At 35.8% G+C, this 12,482-nt stretch overlaps 1 protein-coding gene across 1 annotated transcript in view; it reads right to left on the bottom strand.

Annotated features, from left to right (window-relative positions):
* Nucleotides 1-244: 244 nt before the first annotated feature.
* LOC122815054 overlaps nt 245-12,482 on the bottom strand; it is a 136,010-nt gene continuing 123,772 nt past the window's right edge. Inside the window, exon 4 of the mRNA XM_044087299.1 lies at nt 245-591. Within this exon, the coding sequence (XP_043943234.1) occupies nt 245-591 (347 nt within the window). The remainder of the gene's footprint in view (nt 592-12,482) is intronic.

Genomic DNA, 12,482 nt, shown 5'->3' with positions numbered 1-12,482 from the left:
TAAAGAAATTATTTTTGAAGTCTGAAATTGTTTTGACTTCTTCCTCTTTTCATTTGTGTTGAACGGCCTCTGGAACATTCTCGTTTCTTCACCATAACCTGTTCTGGTAATTTTGGACGTATGACCATTTGTTTTGTTAAAAAAATGTCTCTGTAGATGAAGAATTCCTTATCGCTTCTGGGCGTGTCTCCATTACCATCATTGATGATGTTGATGGTATCTAATTGGTTGAACTGGCCGTCGGTCAATTTTGATGAAGCCCATTACCATCAGGCTGTGGATTACTCTGTTGCACAAGATTTAAAGGCACAGTGACATCATCCAGTTCATTCAGGTGGTTAGATTGTCTATTTGGAACAAAAGTGACATTCTTAACAGTCTCAGGGTTATGTTTTACTTTTGGCCAGGTGAAAATCTGGCCGTTGCTATAATCATTGCTGTCTCTATTCAGCTTATGCCTTTTAGCTTTCTCAAAGCTCTCATCCAATTTAGAGAACTTCTCAAGCAGTTTTCCATAATCAGATATATACTTAGAGAATAAACTTGATGCAGAAATATTATTCTCTAGCTCACGTATCTCAGTATGTAAATCTGCTTCAATTTTAAAAAAGAAATCATTCATGAGTTTCATATATTCTAAGCCAAGCTGTAAATTCATTTCCTGCCACTTTTGTAGTAGAACAGGATACATATTAAACCCTTAAACCATGAGATACTATGCCCAGTTCTAAATATGCCAAAAATCTGTAACGTTGCCACTATAGTGCCTTAAACTTTCTTACCTTCTTGTCTAAAGTAACAAATTGATGTAAATAGTTAAGTTCATCATCACTCTGTTGTAAAGTTTTAACTCAAAGAGGAACAGTTATTTTAGTGCAGTCCAAAGTAGGTAAGTGCATGCAGGTTGGGCCAGTGAGGAAAAAAATAAGATGGATTCCTGAGTGTGAGCTAGGCATCATGGGTTCGATTAGCAGCCATGGCACTGTAAGAGCTAGGCAGAGAGGGCAAGGAGTGAAAGGTCATGGTCCACTCATCTCCTATTGGGAGTAAGGGAGTTGTTGAGGGTGGTGTGGTCTCACTGCTGGAGACTACCGAGACCACTGCACATGCTGCTGGTGGATCGGTAGGGCTGCATGGATGCAGTGCCCCTTGCAAAAGTAAGAGACAACTCTGCATTCAGCCTATTGCACACTCCCCTCCTGGCATCTCAGTAAGTGCATGCAGGTTGGGCCAGTTAGAAAAAAAAAATAAGAAAAATGAAACATTCCTGATGGATGCCTTGATGCTGACTTTTCTTGGCCAGCTCTTGCCTAGTAAGAAACAAAGATGCTGACTGACCAAGAGATAATATGATGTCATACAGACAGTGGGGTAAAAAAAACGAGCTAGACAAAAAAAATGAACTAGTCTGTGAACCTGTTAACAGATGGGTGAATTCACTGAACACTGTAGAGGTTCCCAGTGAAAATTACATTTGTATAATTGGGAGATAATTAACCTCTCCCTACTCCTCCTGTGTGGAAGACACAAAAAGTTATTTGAAGTTTTTATACTTATTTGTTACCACTTCACAAACATATTGTGTGTGTGAAATATGTGCCTATTCTTGCCTAAGTAATACATCAGATAGAAGTGATCAGATAGAAGTGAAACTCCTTGGTAAGAGCAAACATGTGATCTGAATTCATTGACAACCCAATAGTGATTTAAACCAAGATTACCATAGTACATAGAAATGACAGTGACAAATGTAATGATAAACTCTAGCTTATTATATATTAATGCAGTAAATGTGTACTTTACTGACTCCCAAGATTCATAATAGCAGACATACAGAAGCCATCACCATAATTACTCATATAGCATGATCAGTGCAACAAACAGTGTAGTAGAATTAGAAGAAACAGTATTGACGATGTCAAGAAGCATTAAAGCATTACAAAAACAAAAAACAAAAAAAAAAAAAAAAAAAAAAACCTTCCCCGAACAGCAAGCATTTTTAAGAGGTCACAGTTTCACTTAAGTGAAAGTAAAAAAAAAATACTATGGATTGCATAGCAGTAATTAACATGGGGACTTAAAGGGGTGTCAGACATCCTTTATAATGCAAAACACAATGACTATCATGAAAGGATATCTGAACAGGAAGTGTGTACCTTATACACAAACACTTTCAGAATGACGAAACTAGCCAGTTTTATTAAGCAAAAAAAAAAAAAATCACTAGTTAAAGACAGCTATTCATGCCTATCCAGGTATGACAGCATAACAATACTTTGGACAAACTATGCCAGACCTGTCCACGGTGAAGAGGATGGCCAAGAAAAAAAATATACTACTCTATAAGTACTTTTGCTTCAACTATGCAATAAAAAGAATTAAGAAAATAAACTAGTTCTTCACAACTGGTCTTGTTATAAATGAAATAGAGATGTGAAGAGGAAGCACTGTTCCTTACATAACTAACATTTTCACTTTCTCTGCTTTTTGCAGAAACTAGGCAAAGAAGAAAGCTAAGAATAATAAAAATCCATCAGATACAATAACAGCATGATTAATAATTACCAGGAAACTGTACATTTTACGATATCTCAAAAAAAAGTAAAATTGCTTCATTTCAGTATCATAATTATTCATGCACACCTCTCAAACTAGACTTTCTTGCTACACATAGTTATATTGGCTATTACCTTTTGTGTTGTATCTACTTGAGGCACTAAATCTTAAAGATATAATAAGCAGGCAAGGTAAAAATATAGTAAAGCACTACTTAGTTGGACATTTATCATCACAGGAGAATACTAGGCTAATGACCCTAAAGGGCATTTTCAGACTTAGTCAAACTTCCCAGAAATATTACAAAATATTGGCCCCATAATTTATGTGGTGGTATATTAACTTAGTCATGAGTGGTCTAGCATTTGCAAACTTCCTCTCTAATAGAGACACAGGTGCCAGACCAGGAGTAAATTTATGATTCTCCCTCCATGATCTAAGAATCTTTTGTGGTTGTCCTTAGTCTGAGGCACTACTTTTACATCAAATTTGGCTTTGATGGACTTAATTACTCACCTGAGTTGTTTTGTTTAGTTTGATGAAGGCGTTCTTATCTTGCTGGGCTTTTCAATTATTATTTTTGGCCAGGATTTTGTTCCTTTTGTTGGCATTTCACCAGTGTGTCTTCTTTTTTGAGTTTGTCCTCACCTTGTTTTTGCAGTTACTTCAGCCTCTATACAGCTGTATACATGATTACAGAGGGTTCTTATGAATGAGTTCACATACGCGGTAATGTTCTCTGGGTATGGGAGATGGGGACTGAAATTTTGACAGGGTGTCATTTAAAAGTAGGACGTGTGGAGTGGGATAATTTCTAAATATTCCAGGGTTACGTGGTGTCCCTGCTTTTATTTTTGTTTTGAAAGAGGCAGCTTTATGGTCCGACCTGATCAGTGAAAACAATACACTTGGGGGTGCATCTTCTCATGTTGTTGAGTTCCAGGTCTAGGATGTTTGTGCTGCTAGTGGGTGTATGGACTAGCTGGTCAAGGGCATTTCTATAGACAAAGTCCAGAAGTCTTTATGCCTGCAAGTTTGAGATTGTGTATGATTCCCAGCTCATGGTAGGATAGTTAAGTCACTCATAAGTTATGGTTTTGGGTTGAATGGAGAGGGCATCATTCTGCTTGTCTAGCCTTGACGTGTGAGTATTTTCGATGTAACTTGAGACACCTCCACCTTTTGTCCCTTTCTGTGTGGTAGCTCATCTAAATGCGTGGAAGGCAATATAGCCCTGCACTGCCCATGTGCTCTTCACAGCTTTAAAAACCACCAGCTGCCCGCATGTCATCCAAAAAAGGAATCATGTTGAAAGAAGTGGACTTTATAAAATCCATGTTTATAGCAAGGGGGTACCCATTGAGATTATTGAATGATGTAGTCAAATACGTTACTAGTGAATGGGGCAGTAAATATGCACCATTATTAGGGAATATGTGTGCTGACACTGTATATAACACAAAACAAAAGCTTGAACCAAGTAAATTAGTGTGTGTACTTATGTATTCACCTGTAGTTGAATATATAGAAGCCATATTAAAAGAACATTGGAATATGGCAATGAGGGATGATAATATTTTGAAAGTTGTAGGTATACATCCAAAGATCATTTACAAGACTGGTTTCAACATTAAAAAGCTTTTGGAATCGTATAGAAGTGATAAAGATAAAAATAAGGGAAGTGTCCGTACCAAAAAATGTGGAGCATGTAATCAGTGCTTTTGCATAAATGAAGTTGAGGGTTGCAAGTTAGATAATCTCAATCAGACATATATTTATAGTAGGGGTGGAAATTGCAACACTAAATATGTGGTTTACTTAGCTACCTGTGCGGCATGCAATGCCTTCTATATAGGAAAGACTGAGAGACAGTTCAAATGACGTATTTATGACCATTTATATTGTATCAGAAACAAAGATAAAAAGAATGCATTATATCGACATATAGACCATAGTGGTGACATGCATCAATTTAAATTTATCATCATAGATACGGTGGGTATATCACCATATGGTGGCAATTTTAAAGCCTTACTGGCCATGAAGGAGAGTAGATGGCAAATATTCACTGATGCCACTAGACACCCTGGCATTAATGATTTTATTAGCATTAAACCACATTTAATTTTGTCTTAAATTTTGTCTTAATTTTGTCTAAAATTTTGTCTTAATTTTGCTTAAATTATATTTGTTGTTAACAATTATAATTATATATATGTATTTTTAAAAATTTATATTTGTAAAAATTTATATTTGTTGAGGTTTGACATGAATTTGATATATATATAAATGCATTAATAAGTGTATTTTTAATTTTTTAATATTAGTTATTTAGTATAGGGTATTTATAAGAAGGGTGTAGAAATTGTATACACATACAATTCTTTTATATAACTTTTTTAGACAATCATTTCTTCTTTAAGAGATTTAATTTATGTGTTTGGCACCAAAAATTCCTGGTATTTAATGAAATAAGTTTCAATGAAGTTTGTTCTGATGAAGTCTACTAGTCAGATGAAAGCACTTAACCTGTTGGTGATATTTGTTTGTTATTAAACTGTCTGTGACATCTATTTGGAATCGTATTATTTTGTTCCACTGTTCGAGCTGAGCTGTATGTGTTGTGTCTCCAGTATCAGTGTGCTTTTTGTTTACGTTGTCGGTCTTGGTGTGGTGCAGTTGTGGTCGGAGCTGATATGGATTATACAAACGATGATGCTCATGCTTCATCGGACAAAGTGGATACTGCTGAAATTGTAAGCATTCGTATGGAGGTTACAGCTTTAAGAGATGAGGTTACTCAACTTTTAGAACTAGTGAAGCGTCATATTCTTGTCCCTAACTCTCATGATGAAGTCATCACTGGGGACAAATTATAGTCCACAACAGTCGGAGGGGAAATCACTCATGTTGGGAAGGAAGTGGAACATAATTGTGTGGATGTCAGTACTCAAACTGAAATACCGAATGGACAAGGGAAACCCAGAGACGAAGGTATTGCATTACCACAAGAGCCTATATACGGCAGTAAGAAGGATTTAAACATTAGTAATCCATCTATGGACGATTTTACCTTTGACTTCAGTCTTTTTCATGCTCATGATGAGGCTGACTGGACTGGGGCTTGTCCTAAGCGGTTGTTGCCCATGAAAACCTATTCTGCGATGGCCAGGGCACAGGATAAAAATCAAGGTACTGAGTTAACCAATATATATTCCAGTCCTAACATCAATAAAAGGGGTTTTAATTACCCTTCTAAACAGTTCAAAGACAATAAAGTGGACAGATTAAATGATGAAGGTTTGAACGGTCATTTGGATCGTTTTTTTGAGTAATGATTATGAATATGATTTTGAAAAGCAAGATAGACCCAATCCATGTCATACTAGTGAACAATTTTTGAGTAGTACGAAACCACAGATAAGGGGCACAATATATTCTTTGGGCAAAAAATGAATAGCTATCAAAAATGTCAAGATATAAAATGCTTATTTTGACAAATGTATTGTTTTACAGATCGTTCCGAAAGGTATTAGATTTTTTAAAATACCTATGGGGCTTGATTTGATTAATGACACTAGGGTAGAATTTAACCTATTATTTGATAGCTTTGGCTTTAGTTATATCAAATTGTTGATGAAGAAAAATGATGAAAAATTGTCCAAATTAATACAGGAGGTGGACAAATTAAATGCTGAGATTCTAAATAATGATAAGTTCAGTCAGTGGAAGGATTTGTATGATAAGCAGTTCATTACAGCAGAATGTCAAGCGGCTAATATATTTGAGAGGAAACACAGGAAAATTACTAGAGATGTTGAACAGTATGCCAACTATAGGGCATATATTTGGCCTGGACACCATCATCACAACAATCACAATGATGATGGGGAATGGCATTATAGAAATGAACATAAAAATATGGACAGGAACCAAAATTTTCAAGGGGGCAGGTTTTATCCCCCACCAAAATATACACATGGACAAGCAAGCAGGAGATTGAGATAGACAGGGCAAGTGACGAAGTTACTGTCTACGATTCTGTTATAGAGCCATGTGAAACCAGTGGAAAAGTTGTCCCTTATTTAGAAAATGTCTTTAGCAATGAAACAGTATGTAAAGGAAATAGTTATGATGATGTTAATAATTTAGTCAATGAAGTCACTATTTATAATAACCTTTCAGTTAATGGATTATGTAAAGTCAGTAAAGAAGTTGCCACTATGTTAGACAATGAGGTAAGTAATGGAATGGTATGTACTCACAATTGTATAGATGAAGCAGTCAACATTAGTGACAAGCATGATACACCTAACAATAACAATAGTGTATAATCACACTAATTCGGATATTTCTGATGATTTTTTTTAGGGTATTTTCAAAAGGTATGAAATTTATTCCTACAGTGAGCTTCAATTTAGTGGATTGCATATTAGAAGTGACATTATTTTGTAGAAGGTTAAATTTAGCCATTCAGTTTCAAGAGAACAATAATGAAGGCAAAAATTTGATTTCAAAAGAGCTTAAAAAGAAAAGTACGTATATACCACAGAGTAACATGATGGTGGCTAATTATGAGAATATGGTCTGTAATGACATTTATAGATTTTATAACACTTATAGGACTGACAAAAGTATAAAAAGTGGTGTACAAGTTAACGTAACCAATGAAGAACGAAGTTGATCGTCTAAATATGTGGGCAATAATGAAATAAGGTTGATGAAACCTGACAAAGGGGGAGGGATTGTCTTATATAATAAAATGGATTATATTGGAGAAATATATAACATCTTGTATCAATCTGGAAATTATGATGCAATATCCCTCAATGAAATCAATATAGGCTACAAACGAATAGATTTGGCAATAGAGGAATATTGGCTTGACAATAGAATTACTTTTGAGACATATCAGTTTTTAAAGGTGGAATACCCGACATTAGCTACCATAGTTGGTATTCCCAAAATACATAAAAATTTAACACCCCCCCCTTTAGACCCATCATTTCGGGTAATAGATCCAAAACTTTCCCGCTAGGAGTGGCTATTGACAAGTGGATAAAGCCCATATACAATAATATTCCACATCTTATTAAAGATTCTTGGATGTTTCTTGGGCAGTTATCATCTCAAATATGGGACAGTAAACTTATGTTTATAACTATATACATAGCGGATTTATTTTCGTGCATTCCTAGAGATTTGGGATTAGAATATTTTTGCAGTAGCCTTAGAAAGCACTCTAGTTTTGAATGGGACAGAATTTGTCTCATTTCAGATATGATGGGGTTTGTCTTGGGTCATAATTACATCCATTTTGAAAAGGAATTTTTCAGGCAAACAAGGGGTGTGGCGATGGGTGCATCTTGTGCTCCCATCTTCGCTAACCTTGTTATGCTAGAATGGGAGTCTGAGTATTTGTACAAGTCAGAATTTTTTCAGTATATAGTTTATTATACTAGGTTTTTGGATGATCTATTTGTACTTTGAAAGGGTCCTATTGACAAGATTGATGAATTTATTGGTTATATTAACAATACGACAGACTTTCTCAAATTTACCTATACCTCAAATGCACATGGAATAGCTTATTTGGACACATACATTAGTCATGGGGAAGAAGGGTTTGTTTCCAGAATATATAGGAAGGACACATTCTCCAATGACTATTTAGAATTTAGTAGCAACCACCCCCTACATATGTTTAAAAACATTTTTAAAGGGCAATGTATTAGGGCTGCCCGCATGTCGTCCACAAAAGGAATCATGTTGAAAGAAGTGGACTTTATAAAATCCATGTTTATAGCAAGGGGGTACCCAATGAGATTATTGAATGATGTAGTCAAATATGTTACTAGTGAATGGGGCAGTAAATATGCACAATTATTAGGGAATATGTGTGCTGGCACTGTATATAACACGAAACAAAAGCTTGAACCAAGTAAATTAGTGTGTGTACTTATGTATTCACCTGTAGTTGAATATATAGAAGCTATATTAAAAGAACATTGGAATATGGCAATGAGGGATGATAATATTTTGAAAGTTGTAGGTATACATCCAAAGATCATTTACAAGACTGGTTTCAACATTAAAAAGCTTTTGGAATCGTATAGAAGTGATAAAGATAAAAATAAGGGAAGTGTTCGTACCAAAAAATGTGGAGCATGTAATCAGTGCTTTTGCATAAATGAAGTTGAGAGTTGCAAGTTAGATAATCTCAATCAGACATATATTTATAGTAGGGATGGAAATTGCAACACTAAATATGTGGTTTACTTAGCTACCTGTGTGGCATGCAATGCCTTCTATATAGGAAAGACTGAGAGACAGTTCAAACGACGTATTTATGACCATTTATATTGTATCAGAAACAAAGATAAAAAGAATGCATTATATCGACATATAGACCATAGTGGTGACATGCATCAATTTAAATTTATCATCATAGATACGGTGGGTATATCACCATATGGTGGCAATTTTAAAGCCTTATTGGCCATGAAGGAGAGTAGATGGCAAATGTTCACTGATGCCACTAGACACCCTGGCATTAATGATTTTATTAGCATTAAACCACATTTAATTTTGTCTTAAATTTTGTCTTAATTTTGTCTAAAATTTTGTCTTAATTTTGCTTAAATTATATTTGTTGTTAACAATTATAATTATATATATGTATTTTTAAAAATTTATATTTGTAAAAATTTATATTTGCTGAGGTTTGACGAATTTGATATATATATATAAATGCATTAATAAGTGTATTTTTAAATTTTTAATATTAGTTATTTAGTATAGGGTATTTATAAGAAAGGTGTAGAAATTGTATACACATACAATTCTTTTATATAACTTTTTTAGACAATCATTTCTTCTTTAAGAGATTTAATTTATGTGTTTGGCGCCAAACATTCATGGTATTTAATGAAATAAGTTTCAATGAAGTTTGTTCTGATGAAGTCTGCTAGTCAGATGAAAGCGCTTAACCTGTTGGTGATATTTGTTTGTTATTAAACTGTCGGTGACATCTATTTGGAATCGTATTATTTTGTTCCACTGTTCGAGCTGAGCTGTATGCATTGTGTCTCCAGTATCAGTGTGCTTTTTATTTACGTTGTCGCTCATGGTAGGATAGTTAAGTCACCCATAAGTTATGGTTTTGGGTTGAATGGAGAGGGCATTATTCTACTTGTCTAGCCTTGACGTGTGAGTATTTTCGATGTAACTTGAGACACCTCCACCTTTTGTCCCTTTCTGTGTGGTAGCTCATCTAAATGCGTGGAAGGCAATATAGCCCTGCACTGCCCATATGCTCTTCACAGCTTTAAAAACCATGTCTCAGTAACTGCACATACATCTACATTCTCCAAGGTCAGGAGAGCTGTCAGAGAATGGAGTTTTTTGCTTAGACTCTTGGCAGTGAGCAATATTCTTTTTAGATTAATCTGTGTTGGTATAACTATGACCAGCAGTTTATCAGACCTGCAATGTCTAAAAATGCAGTATGGGGTAGACAGTGTTTTAGCCAATATTCAAAAACTTAGAGGGGATATCCAGGTGCAGATCATCTCTGGTGAAGCATCAATATCTGCCTGCCATATTCTACCAGGCTAACAAATATCATAATTCTTTCAAATGATACCAGAAATTGAGCCAGTTATAGATTATTTTATGTTCCTTTTGTGGCATCATCAAAGGAGAAAGTAGAATGGTACTTAGTGATAGGCTCATACCTGCCTGGGATGTGAGTCAGAGAACTTCATCATTTCTCTCTTCATATAGTACAGGAAAGTACAGCTCAAATCATTTACTCCCACATGGACTATGACAGAGTCATAGCCGTTCTTTGGTTGGTTGATTGATTGACCTGAGTGGGTATGTGATCTAATGGATCCTTGAGCCTAAGAGGCAATTGACTGTAAACCTGTCCTTGCTTAGCCTGGTGAGTGGGACATCAGTGTGCCTCACAGTGGAGTCTGCTGTGATTAAAATGTTGGACTAAGTGGTGTCTACCTTACGGACTTAGTCTTAGAGTTGAGACTGAATGTGCTATGGTGGGTGCTGCTTTTGTCATGTGTTGTTGATTTTCCTGATAATATGTATTGTAATTACTGTATTTGGGAGGTATTTGAAGTTTTGGATTGGGTAGATTACTTTTAAGAGCCTCAACATAGTGTATGTGATTGTCATGTGGTGTGTACCTGTGAGTGTGTGTGTGTGTGTGTGTGTGTGTGTGTGTGTGTGTGTGTGTGTGTGTGTGTGTGTGTGTGTGTGTGTGTGTGTGTGTGTGTGTGTGGTAGGCATTGTGTAGTGTTGTGTGTTTCTGACAACTCATTTGGTATCTGTAGTTGCTATGTGTGAGAGCTTTGCTTCCAGAAATAGTGTATAAGTTCATGTCTCATATACTTTATTAGATTGTTTAAGAGTTAGGTGGCTGTCAGAAAATGTAATGCAATTGCTACATTGTCTCAGGACTCCCATTTCTTACAGGCTGGCTACAGTGATAGTTGGAAAGTGCAAATCCATTGTCTCAGATATAAAAATACTGGTGTGTCAAGGGATTTATGCTTCTCTTCGTGTGCCCACTTTAAGACAGAAAAGATTTGCTAGGGTGCTTTTTGTTTACGAAGTACAGACACAACTTTTATTTTCTCTTATGTTACCTTGTTGTGGTCTGTATAAAATGTGTAGTTCCTTTCCTTAAGGCAGCTTCTTAAATATGGTTCATCCATTCATTAACCAAACCTGAATCATGGAATGGATAGTTTTTTCCAGCAGGCAACAGGGACAAGGCAGGAACAAATTCTGAATGCAGTGCTAGTGCCTGATAGTGCACGTGTGGATAAATCTGCACACACACACACACACACACACACACACACACACACACACACACACACACACACACACACACACACACACACACAAACATCAGCACGATAAGGATACTTAGGAGCAATTTGCAGGAATATTAATTCATCCATGACACATCTTATAGATGGGGGAAGAAACTGAGGCACCCACTAAAAAACACTATGGACACAGGCAGGCCATGCGTTCCAGGAGAGAAGGGACTCCAGCTGAGGAACAAACTGGAGATCAGAGCATTGTGAGGCAAAAACTGCAACTTGGGCTCCAATTTACCAACCTAGCCAATCATATCAGTCCAATAATGTCTGATTTACATTGCTTGTGGGGATGGGGGAGGACTGCAGACCAACAGCCTGATAGCACCAACCACACCTGTCCCACTAGCCCACAGAGTCCCCTTGTTAGTTTCTCCTACCACTTGTTTTCTTTCAGATTACCTGTTCCTTAGGTTCATTTCCACCTTTCTTATTTCCATGGTTAATTCTTCCTGTATAGCTTATGCAGCTTTTTTTACATTGATTTTTTTTACATTAATTATAAGCTGATATATTTCAGACAATAGAATAACTGGAATAAATATATTTATCTTTTAATTACCCAGAATAAGTGCCTGATATCTCAGTTTTTCCTTTCTGTGCCAAAATGCTTATACTTTTCAGAATAAAAGTCTGTACACACAGTAACTCTGATAATGGTTTATTATGTAGTAGCAGCATGTAGTGCAGGTAGATGAAGAAATTCAAGAAAATCCGAGCAAGTCTTACCATCTCAAATAACAGTGCTGATAACTGAACTAGACTGAATTATACTGTCCTTAGTAACTATGAACTCAGAATTGTTACTTTTCACCACAATGGCAGAATTAATATAAACTGCCTCGTTTACTGTAGTTTCTGAACTGTTGGACATTTGACCTAACTTCTGTGCTCAGTCTTAACTAAACTGAGTTTCTATACTCATTTTCCTGAATATCAGTAACAAACTAAACTGAACTGAATTGACTCCTGTCTTCTTTAAACTGAAATTAATTCTTTCTAGAAAGTATCTGTCAT

The sequence above is a fragment of the Protopterus annectens genome, chromosome 11.part0 (genome assembly GCF_019279795.1).
Source record: "Protopterus annectens isolate FY-2018-M chromosome 11.part0, PAN1.0, whole genome shotgun sequence".
NCBI classification, from domain to species: domain Eukaryota; kingdom Metazoa; phylum Chordata; order Ceratodontiformes; family Protopteridae; genus Protopterus; species Protopterus annectens.
This window is presented reverse-complemented; position numbering and strand designations above follow the sequence as displayed.